The sequence below is a fragment of the Xenopus tropicalis genome, chromosome 2 (genome assembly GCF_000004195.4).
Source record: "Xenopus tropicalis strain Nigerian chromosome 2, UCB_Xtro_10.0, whole genome shotgun sequence".
Lineage (NCBI taxonomy): Eukaryota > Metazoa > Chordata > Amphibia > Anura > Pipidae > Xenopus > Xenopus tropicalis.
In genome coordinates this window covers 93,360,219-93,379,756 of record NC_030678.2, presented here as the reverse complement: position 1 = coordinate 93,379,756, position 19,538 = coordinate 93,360,219, and the positions used below count along the sequence as shown (strand labels likewise).

Genomic DNA, 19,538 nt, shown 5'->3' with positions numbered 1-19,538 from the left:
CCTGCAAATCTCCTGCAGGTGCCAAACCACCCCGTGTGCCATCACCCTTTGACTCTCCCTCTGCCCCTTGCAGTGGCAGACAGAACCCATATTCTGACTGGAAATTCCTTCCAGACAGGTAGCCTATCTGCTCTGTGTCCTGTTCATAGAGATCTTCCCAACATTCTAATTCCAAACAAATACCTTGCCTCATTACAATCTTTCTGGGGAAAGTCTGCTCTCATGTGTAAACTGGACCAATTTACATCTTATTGGTTGCCATGGGTTACTGCTACTGGGAAAAATTAGTTCCTTTTTTTTTTTTTTTTTAAACATATGGGGGTTAATGTTATCTGCTGGAGATATTTACCAACCCTGATAAGATGCAGGCTCAGGCTAAGTTCTTACTTTGAAATACCCCAAAATTTGTAAAACATTAACATACTGTATGCTGACCATGAGTTCTGTACTTATTGATTACAAAAACTGTCTTCCTTTATAGATATTTTATTAGGATTACAACAAATATGTTTGGTAAATCTGTTAAATACTGCAGATAAAATGGATCCACCAATTGGTGGAATGGGAAGAAAACTGACTACAGAATAGGAATAGAATGCTGTGATGACATATAGTAAACTGTGTGAAGAGACAAGTGACGAATGAAGTGTTGATTTCTTTTATTCTAACAACTTTACAACGACTGGTAAATCTATATTCCTGGTGCCATAAAAAGTGGACTTCTAAACACAGTAACCAAAACCATATAGACAGTTTCTGCTTAATAATTATAGCTTCTAGTAACAGTGGAAACTATGACAGTAAAAGATTTGGACCATCAGTGTTGGGTGAACTTTACAATGGAAACACCATAATATCTGCATACATAATTTTATCCAGTGACCAAATGAAGTTTCTCCATCTATCTGGTGTTGCTTTGGAAACTAAAATGTTGAATCCTTTCAGTTGGGTCAATGGAGCACTTTACTATGCAGCTATGTATTAGAAGTCCATCTGATTGGCGGCATGTTACTTGGGGCATGTTGAGCTCTGTATTAAAAATAACTTGAGCAGCTTGTTTTCTGATGGCCTTTTGTTGGCTTTATAGGAAGAAGGGGATGCTCACAGCTGTAGATGTACAGCAGCTGAAGTGGCAAATAGCAGCCTCTCTCCAACAAGGCAAATGTGTCAACTGCATAACTTACAGTTATTACAAAGTACAGTTATTTTTCAAAGAGATGACAACCAGATGTATTCCATAATAAGCATGATAAGAGGTATTGTATTAAATTACACAGGGGAGTTTTTTGAGAATTTTGATGAATCCTAGATGATGGACAAGGTACTTTGCCACATTTATCCTAGCTCTTACAGTACAAAAGAAGAATGCATTTAAAAATGAAAAAGATATATTTTAATGCAGTTTACATTAAACAATCAGTGGTACCCTCTCTAGAATTAGTATATCAACAATTTACATAAATGAACAGCATACTGTTGCATAGTTTCACTTTTCCTGTCTTAGATTACTCTGTTTATGTTTACTTGAAAATAGTGCAAAGAGAATTCATATCTATGTAATGATCTGATGTATAGCATAAATTACAGGCGTTTCTATATGTTAAGCAGTGAACATTTTTAAAAGAAAAATAATATCTGAATGCTCTAGTCAGAAGGGTTAAAAATTAGTGATAAGAATAGTTTATATGTTTAACATAAGGCTTTGTAGTTACACTTTAGTGTGAAATATGGGAGAAATTATAACTTCTAACTTCTTTATGATAAGAAAAACTATAATTCACAATATGAAGCATTCAGCTAATTATACAGCAGCTTAATATGGCAAACACAATGGAATCCGCTGTTAAAGCTTCCTGCGTTGCTTTTTCAGTTCTCAGTTTTAGAATAGCTGCAAAACAGAACAAAAGAAAATATATATGAAAACAGATTTGAAAACACCTGTCATATTTGTTCCTAAACACCCTAAAAAAGCACTGTGAGCGTCTGCCTGAAACCCAACTCCATCAGTAACCAGAGCGAGATTCAAAGTGCGACAGAAGAATTCCTTCGTACTCTCAAACTTGGAGACTTATTCACTAATTATAGCACTTACAATTCCAATATTAAACTGACACTTGCTCACTCTTAAATTCTAAACACACATATATATATTCTGTACATGCACTCACATTCTCAATCATATGCTCATCCACCCTCACCAATCTTCATTCAACTTTGCACACACACACACACACACACACACACACACACAACAAATGTATTTTTTTTTTTTGCTGTAATATTGGTGTATAGGCAGCTGTAATATTGGTGCATTGTGCCTGATTCTGAGCTTTTAGAAGGAGCCAAGCTAGAACTGCTTTCAGGTAAACTATTGTTTCGCCTCCTTTTTACTATTGATAGCTACCATATATACTCGAGTATAAGCCGAGGTACCTAATTTTAAGAAAACTGGAAAAACGTAATGACTCGAGTATAAGCCTAGGGTGGGAAATGCAGCCGCTACTGCTAAGTTTCAATAATCAAATTATTTAATAAAAGGACACTCACAAGTGCTTACATGACTACCATATTAATAAACACAAGGTGTGGGCTGGAAAATGAGGCGCATCCAACATAAGATAACCACATGCAAGGTTGTACAGGTTAATATCTCATTTAATTTTTGTAGTGTCTAGGTAATGATAGTCCTGCACAGTTTTGCCCTGTTAGGATATGTTGCCATAACTGTATGTTATGCCATACCCACTGGAGTAATAATGCTGCAGAATGCATAACAGCAGTGTGCTACACTTGGGCCACCACGGGTGTAGTAGTTAAGTATTTATCTCTCTATGATTACTGCTTCTCCTGCCACACTGCTATAAAATAAGGGCTGCACTGCCAACACATTACTAACGTGGAAATTGCGCACCCCCGACCTGCACATCCATTGTCAGAGCATGAACAAAGGTTATGCGGCGCCCCCCCCCCTCCGTGCGCACCCCGACCTGCACATCCGCTGTCAGAGCATGAACGAAGGTTGTGCGTGCGCGACATGCTTGCACGCTCGGACGCCGCACGAGGGGTGGGGGGGGTTTGTGTGCGCAGCGTTCATGCTCTGCCGACGGATGTGCAGGGAGGACAAGTAAACCAGCTTGACTCGAGTATAAGCCAAGGATAACTTTTTTAGCACATTGAGTGCTGGAAAACTCGGCTTATACTCGAGTATATACGGTATTCTGATATCTACCACTTTTAGCAATACAGGTGCCAGGGAGCTGCTATCTTGCTACCTTCCCATGAAAAATCCAAAACAGTAAATGTAATAATTAACAAACAAAAGAAATAATGAAGATCCCATGAAAATTAAAGGTTAATTTGTGAAGGTTCATTTGACCTTTAAATAATACCAACACTTATTATGTTAAGCAGAAGATTCTTGAAAGCCAAAATACCTTCTACTCCTAATAAAAGAAAATATAAAACCTAGCTGAAACTAGAAATGTACCATTTACAATGCAAAATAAATTAATAAAGCTCATATTCCACGCTATACTATTTAAATAAGTTTGCTAGTAAATGACACATACAAATGACAAATACAATATAATGCATTAGCAAAGAAGATGATGACAAAACTAAAATAATATTGCATTAGAACACACCCTGTTTATTTATACAGCTCAACATCCACCTGTTGCCTTATATAGACAGTAATGTATGGGGATACTAGGCCCTCACTGTACAAAGTAATTATGGATTTTCCATGATGGTGATAAGACAAAGACTTCATTTGCTTCCACTCACGGTCTGAAGGACATAACCTCCACCGTTTGCATACCTCACTGAACAAATGTGATCCTTGCTGCTCTCTGTACCCAGTTACTCAGTCTCGCTTATACCACATCCTCTGAAATGCCAGCATTAGTTGCATCCCTCTGCCTGCAAGCTCCCACCGATATCTCTGAGAAAACCCAAAACGAGTCAGCATTAAGGCCAGACACCTAAATGTGTGCTCTTAATGCATAGTAAATAAAGGGAAAAAACACATGCAGACTACAGCGGGGGTACGTACTGTCAATATATATATGTGAATTTTCACCAGGTATCAAAGCCATTTTAGTATTTTAGGTTGTTTGGATTTATGCGTACTGTTGTTTAAAAAAGTATTTTAGATGTATTTTAGTAGTACCCAGATAATGTAGCAATCAGTGACAGTATATTACTGTACAAGGCAAGGTAGAATGCTGATTGGCCCAACTAACTAACTTATAATGCAAGGTGAAAAAAATCATCCCTTTTACAGGCTTAACTGCTTTTGCAATACAAACAACAATTTGGCTAAACAGAAAAGGTAATTAAGCCAAACCCAGCAATCTGTTATGAAATGCAATATAAACTGAAAATCCAAAAGAAAAACCTGTTTAGCAAGAAGCACCTCACTGGAACCCAAATTGAATAAATTTGTATTTTCAATATACTGTGTATTAAAAAAAAAAAAGGTAGACAATTTGCCAAAGGTAGTTTTTTACTGCCACACCGATAAATTTTGTGAACAATGCAAAAATGAAGAAAAGTCGCACTAAATCAAAGTAGAAATTCAGGTTCCTCATTACTACTCCAGGTAAGGAAGCTGTTAATAAACATATCAGTCAAGTTAACAGTAAGGGCGGGCGACTAATCTCCCTGAAATGCCATCCCACCGGCGAAAATGTAAATCGCGGGTGGGATGGCATACGCGGTGGCACGATTTCAGTGAAATCGCAGAAGTTGCCTTCAGAGGAAATTACATTTACATTTTCGCCGGTGGGATGGCATTTCAGGAAAATTAGTCGCCCGCGAACAGGGAGACTTGTCACGGGCGACTAATCTCCCCGTGTGCCAGAGCCCTAAGGATTAAGTAAAACACGTTCTAGCAACCAACAGTAAGTTAATCTTAGAGAAAATAACAATATGCATGTAACCTCACTGCACATTTGAACTGGTGTGACAAACAATCAGTCATGCAACCCCAAAAAAAGACATGGCTGGCTGGCCTAAGACAACTGACTTTTCCAATTCTTGAAGCTGTAAGAACAAACAGGCATGCAAGCAAATAACCACTTACTGAAACAGTTCTTACCTTCATAATTACAGTTGCCAGTATAGCAAACATGGGTACGAGCACCAGAGCAAGCTTCTTTTTACTCAGCTTAGTTGTTAAAAGAAATTTGGCCCATTCCACCTTTTTCATACTGTAAGGGGGATACCTGATCTTATTCACACCTTCCATAGCAAGAGACTTAATAAGGCATGCACGCTTATGTGAAAAAGTATCAAAGGTGTGCTTCCCATGATAGGCTCCCATTCCACTGTGACCTACAAGCAAACAAAATAAATTGTTGACACATATTTCCTTAAGAAACAAACAGTTTTCTATGATTTTTTTAGTTTAGTTTTAATCTAAGTGAACTGCAGATATTTACCCGTCATCGTGCTGGGGGGAAATGCAACATATTCATACTTTGTAGTGTCTTTTTTTATTGGCACTGACTATAGAAACAGTTCCTGGGTGTCAAGCTTGGTAATGGTCAAACTGAAAGTTATTGTACACTGGCAATAAAGACCCAATAGCAGTGTACAGCAGGACTGCAGAGCAAAATGACAGAAAAAAAAGACACCAATCCGCACAGAACATCAATGAATGCTATTCTGTTGTGATTGGTGTATATAGTCAAGCTCTAAGCACAGGTTACTATAGCAACCACTATAAGTAGTTGTGATTGATTGGCATCTTAGAGAGGAGGGACTAAGCAGAGGGAATGTATGCAAGTGATCCTGTTCGCAATGGAGAAAGTATGCACAAGAAGAAGGATTGTCTGCGTAGGCGCCTACTGGGAAAGCTATCATGTGCGCATACGTGGTCTTGGTCTTGCATCAGGAACGATACTAAGCGGTTTTGGGGAAACTAAGGATTTTGATCTACTAAAGGGCTAAAAGTTGGCTGAAAGAGGCGCACTATAAGTATTAAGGTATGCTTTGCCATAGACCAATTATAGTGTTTAGACTTTCCTTGTCCTTTAAGATCACAAAAGACTTTCATAAATTACATACCGACCCCTCCAAATGGTAATTCTGTAACTGTGAAGTGCATGATGACATCATTTGCAGTGACACCACCACTAGAAGTCTCAGAAATCATTCTTTTAATCACCTGAAAACATAAAAGTACAATATGTCAACAAGTCTTAAATTTGGTCTTCTTCCAAAAAAATACTCACACCGTACCAAATGCCTTTCTTGCATACCCTGGTGCTCCAGGATGAGAAGCTCGGTGCACAGTGCTAGAGGGATCGGCACCCACACAAGTAGCCACAAGTAATAAGAAGCAATGGCTCTCAGAGCGATTACAAGCAGGGCAAGACCATGCAATTAGTAAAATGCTGGCAATTTGGTCCTCCACTGAATGCACCTCACCCTGAGGAAGTCTAGACCCTATAAGGATTCATGTGCTAGAGGTGAAATTTAAGGTGTCCCAGGCACAATTTGAATTACAGGAAAACTTGTATTTACAAGTAATCTACCTTTCCCAAAACCAAGTCCTCCAAAGTCTGTTTGGAAATTTTAAATATATGGTTAAGGAGAACAAGAGAATTTCCTTAAGACTGAGGCATTGCTGCCAAATGGAATACCCCAAGCCTCAAATATTTTCACACTTGGAAAAACCTGTTAACAATTCTTTTACACTATGTGATCTCACAAACCTAAGCAGCAGCTGCCCAGACTAATTTAAAAGGAATTTAGGTTTTATGGACGGTTTTAACAAATTACGTTTGCTCCTAACAAGACACAGACATGCGAAGATTGCTTGTACTGTATAGGTGTTTATGAATGTATAACAGAATCTGAGCCTTTAGGAAATCTGAAACTGAACCAGTATTTGACTTGCCTGTTTATCTTTAGAGAAAACATAGAGAGCAAGAGGTTTCTCTCTCTGATTTATAAACTGAATGGCTTCATCTAAATTTCTCACTGATACAATGGGAAGCACTGGTCCGAAAATCTCTTCTTGCATAACTTTGGATTCTGGATTCACATCTGCCAAGACAGTTGGTTCTGCAATATAGGAAAAGGTAGCTGCTCAAAACAAATATAAGTAAAATTTAATAATAGAATGAACAATTATGATAAATTCAAATGTAATGTGAGACTTCCTTGACCCTAACTAAGTTTTCTAGCTACTATGAAGCAGAGCACATTTACACTATGACACTATTTTTCAGTTGGGCCCTTGAGGTGGTATATGGAAGAAGTGAGTGGTGTTGCTAAACTAAACCTCTCATGCTGAAAATCTGAATTTTAAAATGCCAAACAAAGGTTAACACGCAGGGTTTGTACTTACATAATATAGAAGTGTAGTAATAGAAGTAATATTTATATTAGTTAAGCAGAGTACAATAACACTACTGTAGAGACAGAATTTGTAGATTTTAAGTTTACCTTGTGCAGATACCCCTCATCTGAGACCCCAGAGAGAAGCTTCTAGCTTGAGTCAGTTTCCATACTATGGTCCCTTTACTTTCAGGCACAGTATCACCTGGGAGAGCTACCTTTAATCTATCAGGACGTATTGGAATTTAGTGTTACTCTTTCTAGCTATCCTGTGTTACACTCTTATTGCATACCATTACAAAGGCATTTTCTATTACTATCTAGAAACCTTGTTCACAGGATCCCTGCTCCCCAACTTTAATTAGGTGCTTGGTTCCCTTAAAGGAGAAAGAAAGGCAAAGTCACTTGGGGGTGCCAAAATGTTAGGCACCACCAAGTGACTTAAATCGCCTACCTTTTACCCCGGGTTGGTGCCCCTGTTCGGAGAGAACAGCACCAGCCCGGGGTACCTGCAGCGCTTCCTGCTTCCTCTTTCTCTTGCTCGCGCATGCGCAGTAGAGTGAAAAGCCGAACTTTAACAGAAAAGTCGGCTTTTCACTCTACTGTGCATGCACCGACCGCTGGCATTTTAGGAAGGAAAAAGGAAGCAGGAAGGAGGAAGCACTCCGCTACAGGTACCCCGGGCTGGTGCTGTTTTCTCCGAACAGGGGCACCAGCCCGGGGTACAAGGTAAGCGATTAAAGTCACTTGGGGGTGCCTAACATTTTGGCAAATTGTGGCATTTCAAAACTTGTGCAACTGAACTCATGTTTTAGCATGAATTGGACACAAATGCACTGTTACTTGTCAGGATGCTGTCATTTTGGGCACTTGGCATAAAAAAAATTTCACCTGCACCTGATTTGTTAGGAGCAAGCGCTCATTGATGCTGGCCACTGTAGGACCGTGTAACTATCTCCAGCCTGAAGGTGGTGGTAGCTCCAGTGTTCCCATGTATCAATAAACCCACTTGCCCACTACTAAGGACAGGAGATTTGGTGCAACTATACGGAACTTCAAGGAGCAAGTTTCACTGCATGAACCCTTTACTCCCCAAGTCACATCAAGATATGTTTTTTCTTACTTTTTACTTAATATTGAGCAAATATAAAGTGTATTTAGCTTTGAAAACAAAAACTTTCTATAGCAGCACATGGTGAATCAGAAAGCATAAACAGTACCTATATAACAAGTTTTTTCATCATAACTGCCTCCATGAACTATTTGCTGTCCTTCCATCAGTTCAAGAATGCGCTTAAAATGTCGTTTGTTTATAATCCTTTCATAATCTGGAGACTTCTTGACATCTTCGCCATAGAACTCCTTAAAGTGAAAACTCATTAAAAAGATGAACATTTGATAACATAGATAGATTAAACTTGCATTGTGAATTGCATTTACAGATGCTAAGATATTAAAGTCAGAATATACTATCAATACTTTATATCTGTCACATACCTTAAGTGTTTCCTTAATCTTTTCAACTACTTTATCCTGGATCGACTTGTCACATAGAATGTAATCAGGAGCTATGCAAGTCTGACCACAATTAACAAACTTTCCCCATGTAACACGTCTAAAAAAAAAAAATGAAAAATACCTGTTAATAAAGTTTAAAAGGTAATGGCAAATAATCTGCAAAATATCTGGCGATCAAGAGTTTAGCATTATGAACAGCCATAATGTAATTACTAGCTTGACAAATTGAATCAAAATACCCTAACACAGCACAATTTATCACATGATGAACACTGGCAAGTCCGCAGGCTTCTCAGTCACACTAGGCTGGCTGCCTTCCAAATGACATACACTTATCAATAAGATTTGCCCAGACAGCGTCTGCAAGAAAGTGACAATTGGCGACTATTTGGGATAATGGTAAAGCTGCCCATTATGACATTAGTTTTAATGTGGGGTCACTTAAGAGATTTTAGCTAAAAAGTATAAACTGCATCAGCGGTCAGCTCATGTAAGTCTAGCAATGTAATTTGACAGGCATGGTTGGACTGCATGCCTTTTAAAATATGTGAGGCAGGCATTAAAAAAGAATTTAAAGAAACTAAGCAACTTAGTGCTCCAGGACAAACTAACAAATACTGTAAATCAGCTCTGCAGGGGAGATTTTTGTCATAAGCACAAAAGATTAAAACAGAATTTTTATTATTTCGTTTTAAAATAAGCACACTGTAATGCTACAATAGTTACTCTATCTAAACTTAATATGTTAGTACATAACATTTTTCCTTTTTTACTGCAGTAAGTAGAGCAAAGGACAGCATGTTTATTGATTTTAATCTACTTTCCACAGTCAGTCAGTACTACTCACCTACTAGCTATGTCAATATCACAGTTTTTATCTATATAACATGGACTCTTCCCTCCTAGTTCAAGGGTGACTGGGGTTAGGAACTTGGCTGCAGCTGACATTATTATTTTGCCAACACCGGTACTGCCCGTATAGAAGATGTGGTCAAATCTTTGTTCAAGCAGCTGAGTAGTCTCCGGAATCCCACCATTTACTATTGGGTACAGCTCCTGCAAGGAAAAAGTGACAACTGCAGTAATTAACAACAGTTTTTCAAAATAATACACTTTTATTATCAAACAGATAAGTGTTTTGCTGGAAATCTGTAAAATTGTAAGCAGTCTTGTCTTAAAAAAATCAAAAAACCCTGACTGGTAAATTAAAATATTAAGAATTGTTACATGTTTTTGTTGACAAAAAACTTAGAGAGTTTGTCAGTAAAAGCATAGCATGCCACAAATAGCCAGAGATGCCTATATTTTTGAATAACCTAAAATAAAACTGTATTTTCTATGGATTTCGCCTCAATATTTACTGAAGTCACTATTTGGAACAAGACAATTGATTGGTTGTCATATGGACTACTTGATAAGTGTTTTTTTTAACTTGGGTTTGCCTAGCAGGCTATTAGTTTAAAAGTCAAGATCCTACTCTCATCATTAAATAAGACAAGAAATGTATGTGATGTTCAGCTCTATTCTACTGTTCACTTATCAGTGCTGTCCAACTTATTACATATATTGGGCCAATAATATCTTATACACCATGTTCAAGGGCCAGATTAGATTAAAATTATGATGTCATACAGTGGAGCCTTTAAGCGAACTGGGGGCCATAAAAATCCAATGCAGGGTCACATTACTCTTAAATTATATTTAAATACAAAAAAATATTTTGTTTTAATTTTGGTTATAGTTTTCCTTAAAAATTAAACCGTCACGTAATATAAATAATTATATAACCTTATCCAAATAGCGAGGGATGAGTCTTTCCAAAAGCTTGGCAGTGTTCTCACTGACTTCTGAAGGCTTTATCACCACAGCATTGCCTTTTGGGCATAACCAAGAAAACACAACATTAAAAAATAACATTAAAATGTTATGCAAATTGCAGGAGAAGCAATTTTAACTTAAAATAAACTTTAAGTATGATGTATTTTGTATTTGATCTACAACTGGTCTTCATTTTTTAATTCTCATGTTTATTTTTCTAAATGATTCAGCTTTTAGTTTATCAGCTATCTGGTTGCAGTGAAAAGATGATAAAATAAAAATAGGACATTAAATAACATACTATCTGTGTATTCCTCATCATGGACTAATTTGTCCTATTTTGCATTGCTTGCTTTGGTAAGTAACACGCCTATATAATAGTATATTTTAGCATTATTGTGTGGGTATTGGGATTGGTGACATGCCACATACACTTAGCGAGATACATGCCACTTAAACTATAACAATGCTATTCCCATTGCAGATTCATATTTAGCAATGGCCGACGGCAGCTTAGTTTTCTAACAAAAACAATGGAGTATAACTTGTGGATGATGCCTGCAATGTTGACAAAGTTTGTTAGTTAAAATAACAAAGTGGACTATAAGCACAATGCTGTTTCTAGAGCCAAGTTAATGACAAGGTAAAAAGCTGGGAGCACTTCCAAAATAATGACACAGCAAGCATATCATAACACCCAAGAATGTAGGAGAAAGTTCAACCCAGCCCAAGGACAATAAGATACAGAGTTCAGTTTTTTATTATTATTATATACATATATATATATATATATATATATATATATATATATATATATATATATATATATATACACACACACACATAACATATACTTATTTATAATACTTGTAAACATTTTTATATCCCATTGGAAATCTTTTAATAAAAAAATACTTGCAACAAAGAAAAGATTTACACATTAGCAATAGGAAACTATATTTGATGTGACTAATATAAAGCTATATGATGAAACTACTTTACCTGCTGCTATAGCGCCCACTACAGGTTGCAAAAGGACAACCACAGGATAGTTCCAAGCTCCAATGACCAGGACGACGCCAAGAGGTTCATATTTAATATACACTTCATCACGCATAGTCATTATGTTCTTTTTAACGTGCTTAGGCTCTGTCCACTTCGTTAGATTGTCAATGGCCAAGTGAATTTCACCCAGCAATCCCATAATCTCATAGCTGTAAGCAGTGCATTCATTCTACAAAAAGACATCACAAAAAAGAGAAATTAACATTATGATACACCTATAAGATTCAAAAAGTTAGTTTTACTACAGTCTATCAGTTATCATCAATAAGCGCCTCTAATTTGTTTCTATTAATTGAATTGATTGCATTTTTTCATTGCATTTAACAGTTCTAAAAAAAATGATTTAAATATAGGGATGACCAACTGGAGGCCTATGGGCTGAATATAATCCCCTAAAAGATTTTTATAGTATCCAGCCTACCTGACAGTTGACTTCGTACAATATCATGATTTTAATATAATCTGCCTTGTGAGCATGGGGTAAACCCAGTAAGCAGCACTGAACGATAACATTTTAGAGACTTACGATTACTGAAACACAAATGCAGCATGGAATCATTATATAAATAATTGTACAAAAGAGTGAAAGATAATTAAACTAGGAAGACAAACCCATATTTTTCTTTAGAAAATAGCATCAAATTTAGGACAAAACTATAAAGAAATGCAACCTTTGGCATTTTAGTTGTCACAAAAATATAACCAGAATTTTCTACAGCAGCTCACCTGATGAAAGATGTTACTGCTCACGTTTCCCTACATGGATAACTGTGCAAGGCACATTAAGGGTGAATTCTATAACAGGACACCTTTAAGCATGGTAGAGATATTGAAGACAATTATCTTATGTGAAGGAAAAAAATAACCTTGTGCAAGTCTGCTTTCAGTGCTTCAACAAAGCCAGCTTCATTTTCAGTGAGCATTCTTTCCATGGCTTGCAGTTGCTGTATTCTGAAGTCTATAGACTGCGTCTTCCCTGTAAGAAAGGCTTTCCTTGCTTTGTCCACTATTTGCTTCATGTTGCTCATTTCTGAGGCTGTCAAGCAGAACAAACAATCCAGAGAAATCCCTAGAATGATACACCGTATATGTAAATATGCTGAGATACACACACAATTTTAGAATACTGGCCATAATACTTACCATTAACCTTAGATCACCTTTTTATAAAAAGGAGGTGCTAGTTTTGGGCAGGGTAGGAGTAGTATCCAGACACTAGTATTGCTGAACCTGCTGCCTTAGCCCTTACCCTTTAGTGACATCAGTGGTGGGAACCCAATTGCTAAGTCATCACTAGCTGAGTCAGTACACAAGTAAAGCAAAAGGATTAGGGCTTGTGGGTCAACATTTTTCTGACTACATTCTCAAAAAATCTGCTGTTTCTGCAACTCTCTCAAATTATCCACTATGTTGCTGTAGATCCTCATTTGTTTGATCTATTTCATTCAAGTCCTCTCTTTTCCTATATCTACCTTACTGCTATTACCCCACCCCAGAAAATCTGATCCGTTCCCACGTCACCATCCCTCACTAACAATCAGGTGCACCCACTGGACACACAAGCAAAGTATTTGGCAATGAGATTGTGAGCAAACCAGAAAGTGGGAACTCAGATCTATGATTCTTGATGGTTGTTGCTATTTTTTAGCAAAAGTTTTTTGTTTTTCTATTTTTTTTTCCCTTGGTATTTCTTTTAACCCCTTACCTCTTAAGGAGTCTGCAAAAATATAAAATGCTGTTATATCAGTAGCTAAACTTAAGGCCAAAGAATATCTAGGAAAACAAATTGATTGAAAATGATGACCACAAAACATGTAAAAATGATCGTTTGTGAATCTGGTTGTGATGTGGTGGTGCATCTTAACTGGTGTTTAAAGGCTAATTCCTACCACACTCAACTGTAAATTCCTGCTATGTGCATCTAACGTCCTGTTTTGGCATAATAGTCGGTAATCTATTATTCGCCTTAGTAGCAGTGACCACTCTATAACGCATAATTCCGTCTGCATGACCCTGTACCTGTTACCTGCTGTGTAAGTAGAGTCCAAATGCCAATGAACCCTGCCCCTCAGATCAGGAAGCACAAAATAGTGACAGCAGGCAGCACCAAACACATAACCCAGAGCTGCCTTCCGCCCCGCCCCCTGCAGAACACGTGACGCGGAGCGACAGCAAGCGCTAAAGTTCATTGTTTGCGCGTACAGTGTTTATTTGAACGTCTGTCTGAAAATATTAAATGCGTCCCCCTCTAAAACCTCTGTTAAGAAATCCTTACAAAAACTTACTTTGTGCGGACCGATCCCGCCCGTCCAATTCACCCTACTAAGTCAGTTACGCAATCGGCTCAGCTCTTAATTTGTGATGGCAGGTCCCAGCTTTCCCATACATTCTCCTCCCTGTTACGTCATGCCTCGGTCTTCCTCCATCTTTCTTATGGGCTCTAGAAATAATGATCCTCTATCCACCCTGTTTTCTCATCTCAGTCCCTTTTCCCGAGGCCCTCCTGCCCCTTTGCTTCATGAATGGAGCAGGGCCATGGATGACATGGAGGAAGATAACAGAGAGGGAGGACCTGTCAGCACAAAGTAAGGGCTAAGCTACATGGGAGAATTTGATCACATTTTGTGAGTCAGACTTTATATGACCCACAAAATAATGTCATGCAACAGCATGAAAAAACACTAGATTTTGTGGGATGCTACAAAATCTGATCCCCACAGCTGTAATGCAGAGCTGTCACCCTCAAACGCCTAGGGTTACGTTCATTAAACCACAAATTTTTTTTTTTTAAAAAATCGTATTTTTCTAATTTATATAACTATATAAGATCCACGATAATTTTGTTAAAATTCCACAACTTTTTCGTGGTTTTCGTTAACTTCCACGAAAAAGTCGTATTTTTCGCAAAGACTACGACCATTTCAGAATTCATTCAAGCTTTGGTATTGTGACTTTTGCCCAGGTTGGATCTGTAGAGTGCCATTTAGTCCTATGGAAGGCTTCCAAAATCATACATTGACGTTTCAAAGCCAGAAAGGTTTCTGCGCCGTTTACGAATATTCGGATTCGGAAATTTCATGACTTTAGGAACGCAACCACAATATTTTCGTATGACCGATAAAAGACATTTTGGAACATAGAAATGATTGTGGTTACTCCGAATTTTTTCCAATTGTGATTTTTTTTTTTTATTTCAATATTTTTTATTTCAAATAAAAGTAGTAAAAGACATACAGACTGCTTTTCAAGTATCACAATGTATACAAACATAAAATAAAAACAGTAGATTACTGGAGCCTTAGGGTAGGATGAAAATTGTGAACATTATGAAATGTATAGTCTGGGACTTTACCATTAGGGGCCAGGGGAATCCTTGCCATGGGTCACCCTGGGTCCCTTTCTTTTGTATTCTTTTAGAACAAAATAACAGTAACTATATACAAAGGACGGGATATATTTATAAAGATTACACTTGGGGGTGGCGACCAAACAGGGCATATATTGTGTTTCTGTAGTCCATGGCCATGGTAAAGGTTACAGTGAAAGGAGAGGGGTAAGGTAAGCCTCTCCATATCTATAAACAAGCCATGGTTCACAAATTTTAATAAACTGTTTATGCGAGTCAGATAGGATGCTAGACATTTTTACATCAACTTGATTTTTAAGAGCCTCGAATGGAATTTGTTTTGATTTCCATGCTTTTGCGATTATACGTTTAGCTACTGTCGTAATAACTGTTACGAGTTTAAATTGTTTTGCTGTGAGTGCCTCAGGTTTTTGACATAATATAGCAATATCTGGGCGTTTAGGGACTGAGACCCCAAATATAGAGTGAACTATGGTGAATACTCTTATCCAGAATCTCTGAGCTTTAGGGCAAGACCACCATATATGAAACATTGTACCGGTTTGGTCGCATCCCCGAAAACATCTTGGGTCGGCTGTGGGCACAAATTTAGCTATGCGAGCTGGAACTAGGTACCACCTAAGGAGCACTTTATAGTTCGCCTCTAGAAGGGAAACATTACGTGAAAAACCTTTAACCGCTAACCATATGGCTTCCCATTCTTCAAGTGTTAGGTTACGTTGTAAATCCGTATGCCATGCTGAAACATATGGAAGGCCTGTGGCTATTTCATCTGGAAAAAAGGCACTATACAACAGGGAAACTGATTTCCTATGTTTAGGGTTCTTCAGACACCAGTTCTCAAAGAAAGTCTCAGTTTTGTCAAATTGGTTGTGTAAACACCATTGCGATTGGGCAAAATGTAAAAGTTGTCTCGTACAGAACCATTCAGATAAAGGAACCTTGTAGGTATCTAAAAACGTTTGCAGTGGAAGAGGACCAGACCTGATGCCCAATTGCCCATTTGTTATTGGCAATCCACCATGCAAATAGAGTGGAGCTGAGACTCGGGGTGAACTTGGGGTTACCCAAAAACGGAGCAGCTGGAGTATGGGGTGAATCGAGAGATAAAGACTTAGCTGTAGAATCCCAGATTTTCAAATTTAACCGTGAACAAGGGCTACATAAGGGAGGCCTAAGCACTTTTGGGCACCATATCAACCCAGTTGGAGAGAAAGGGTGTGAGAAATAGGACTCCAAGGAGACCCAGTGAGGGGTATCCACTTGGGTATGCTATGGGGGGATTTGGGCCAATTGCGCTGCTTTATAATAATACAGTAGGTTTGGTAGGCCAAGTCCACCTTTTGTTCGAGGGCGATAAAGTGTCCTCCTGTTAACTCTTGGAGGTTTCTTATTCCATATGAATTTTATAACCTGTGCTTCAAGTCTAGCTAAGTCTCCATTCTGTATAGGGATGGGGAGAGTACAAAATAGGTAAAGAAGCTTAGGCAATAGGGTCCTTTTAATAGAATTTATACGACCTATCCAGGATATGTTATGGGAACCCCACCCTTCTAAAAGAGACACTAAAGATTTGAACATTGCCAGATAGTTAAATTATAAAGAGAATCATATGATTTAGTTAACTTAATGCCTAAAATAGAGATATAGTGGTGCTGCCAGTGGAAATCAAAGTTCAGTTTTAAAAGCTTCACGGCTGGTTCTGATAGGTTAATATTGAGAGCTTCAGTTTTATTATGGTTAATGTATAACCCAGAGATGGTTCCAAAAGCCTGTAGAATGTTATATAGGTTAGGGAGAGACGTTAAGGGTCTGGAGACAATCAAAGTCAGATCGTCTGCAAAAAGGCTAACTTTGTGGTGAGTCTCGCCTACTTCCAAGCCCATAATGTTTGGTTTGGCTCTGACCGCTGCTGCTAAGGCTTCAATGGCCAGATCGAACAATATCGGTGAAAGGGGGCAACCCTGTCTGGTCCCACGGCATATAGGAAAGATAGCGGAGGAAAATCCTAATATATTTACCAAAGCAGTAGGGGCCCTGTATAACGCTTTAACCCACGAGATCAAGTTTATTCCAAAGCCACATTTGTTTAACATATAGTATAGGTAGTCCCATGATAGAGAATCAAAAGCTTTCCTAATGTCCAATTTTAGGAGCATAGATGGAACCGACGTTTGGGTAGCATAATGGGATAGTAAAGTGAGTCGTCTGATTGCATCGGAGGCTTGTCTCCCTGGTATAAACCCCACTTGATCCTTATGGATCAGTGGGGGAGAAAGGTGTTAATTCTGTGCGCTATTATTTTCCCAAGTAGTTTAATGTCTGTGTTCAAGACTGAGATAGGTCTGTAATTCTTGACATCAGATAAATCTGAGTTTTGGTATAGCTGAAATTTTTGCTTGAAGGGACTCCTGTCTTAGTATGCCACCGACCCTAAGACTATTTAACATTGCTGTAAGATGTGGGGAGCAGTACCTGATTTAAGATTCCTTATAGCATTGATTACTTCTTCAGCAGAAATCTCTTGTTCTGTTAAATCAAGCTGGTCTTGGGAAAGTTTAGGGAGATTAAAATCCTTTGAGGGTTCCCTGTATGGGACCCTTGAGCTGTACGTATGCGGTGGATAGAGGGGGAAGAATCCTGGTTGTTTAGTTTGCGTGCTAAAGATCTACCTGGTTTGTCTAGTGAGTAAAATAGTTTATGTTTGGCCCATCTAAGTTTCTTTTCCGCTGCAGTGGTTAACAGCAAATCTAGCTCTTTCTGGAGTTGGGATATTTGGGGTTTAAAGTCAACAGAAGGGTCCAACAATTGTTTGAGGATCATTTGGTCTAAGGATTGGGTAAGGACCTGGATCGCTTTGTGTCTCGCCCTTTTCCGCTGTGAACCTATCTGAATGAATTGCCCCCGGATCACTGGTTTGTGCGCCTCCCCCGTGGGGCCAGACTGGGAATTTTCGGAAAAGTCCAATTGTGATTTTAACCACCAAAAAATTGTGGTTTAATGAATGGGCCCCTTAGGGTCTGTCCAGGGGATCTGCAGCTTGTGTCCATCGAAAATGTTTTGCACTAGCTTGAAGTGATTTCAGTATGTGCATATATGCTTACAGAGGTGACATCACGCGCATGTGCAATTGACCGCTAAAGCCAAAGAATAGCTGCTTGCACATGCACAAATGCTCAAAATGTTGTCGGCGAATGCTAAGTGCACTTGCGCATCTGGAGAACTTCAGGAGATGGAAATAAAATTGGCAGAATGCTATCAACGGACGGGAGACTGGGGGGAGAGAAGGCCAAATTGCATAACTCCGGAAAAAATAGGGGGGTTGATAGCTCTAGTAAGGCAAGTGAGATGATGTGTTCAGCAATATGAAGAATTAAAAGGGGGAGGATGGCTGGACGCACTTGAATGTGGACACGAGTAATGTTTTTTTTTTTTATAAGAACATGGGTTTATTGCATAAAACAGGAACAAAAATCAATGTCATGTTGAGGCAGTTCGGCCAAGCATATAAAGGGTTAAGTTTTAAATTTAGAAGCCTGTTTGGAATCCACATATGAGGGAAACCCTTCACAGTAGGGAGTAATTCACAAATACCCCCTAAAAGACAGTCTGGCTAGGGAGGTGTGAAGAGCCAGACAGGGCCAAATGAATCAACAAGATAACTAAATTATCATACCTGTGCTATAGTAGGGTGGTCTATCTCAAGGAAGATTCTTAGCTAATATTTATTTGGGCCCATAAAATAAATATCTTTTACTAAAGATAAAAATCATGGCACCCAGCCATTAGCTTGTAGCTAGAGCTCCCCACAGATTCCAAACACTCCCGTGTTATGATGATCCATTTCGGGATTATCCAATATTCAGGTAAAACCAGAATAATGTGTGTTAGGCCTGGTGTGTTTGGTGTCTATGAAAAGAGAATTCCATTTCCCACATAATGCTCATGGGTTCCATAATTTTGTCGTATATCCCTAAGTATTGGAGGCTAGCTGGAAAATAAAAATGTCACCAGAACTGCCAGTTAACAAATGGTGACCCGCCCTCACCCTTCTCATTGGATGGGGGAGTGACCCACTTTGTAACCTGTATATCAATGGCCCAGACATCTGGAAAGATATATGCCTTTGGGGACCGAGCTGCTTGGGAGGTATATGTCGCTATTTCTCCGCCCCCCTGGAAACAGGAATTACATAGGACCATTCTATTGGTGATGTATGTAGGTTTCTGCTTTTTTATCCCTTTTTATTTTATAACTGTTTTGCAACTTGTGTGTCATTTTTGTAACCTTAACTGTTTTTATATAATATATGCACTGCCCACTTTGGATTATTAAATATAAAATTTAATAAGTTTTTCTTTGTGCTCTAAATAAACCTTTATGCCTTCCCCAGAGAATGTATGTCAAATGTGTTTTAACC

The 19,538-nt window shown here is 38.4% G+C and overlaps 1 protein-coding gene across 5 annotated transcripts; it reads right to left on the bottom strand.

The window, feature by feature from the left end:
- Positions 1–1,370: 1,370 nt before the first annotated feature.
- Positions 1,371–14,137, bottom strand: aldh3a2 (aldehyde dehydrogenase 3 family member A2). Of its 5 annotated transcripts, none has more exons than XM_012956979.3 (12): positions 14,037–14,137; positions 12,618–12,820; positions 11,689–11,920; positions 10,657–10,742; positions 9,716–9,924; positions 8,848–8,965; positions 8,571–8,712; positions 6,908–7,074; positions 6,073–6,172; positions 5,102–5,337; positions 3,821–3,943; positions 1,371–1,888 (listed from the first exon to the last, which is right to left on the bottom strand). In XM_012956979.3, the coding sequence occupies exons 2-11, from the start codon at positions 12,777–12,779 to the stop codon at positions 3,866–3,868; spliced, it is 1,530 nt and encodes a 509-aa protein (XP_012812433.1). In that variant the 5' UTR covers positions 12,780–12,820; positions 14,037–14,137; the 3' UTR covers positions 1,371–1,888; positions 3,821–3,865.
- Between the last annotated feature and the right edge of the window lie 5,401 nt (positions 14,138–19,538).

What these genes read in the sequence shown, in the direction of transcription:
- aldh3a2 (XM_012956979.3), bottom strand. Translation starts at nt 12,779, where the DNA reads ATGAGCAACATGAAGCAAATAGTGGACAAAGCAAGGAAAGCCTTTCTT. An exon ending in AGTGGGCGCTATAGCAGCAG is followed by an intron (nt 10,743 to 11,688) that starts GTAAAGTAGTTT and finishes TATGCCCAAAAG; the next exon opens with GCAATGCTGTGGTGATAAAG. An exon ending in ATTACCATTTGGAGGGGTCG is followed by an intron (nt 5,338 to 6,072) that starts GTATGTAATTTA and finishes GTTTGCTTGTAG; the next exon opens with GTCACAGTGGAATGGGAGCC.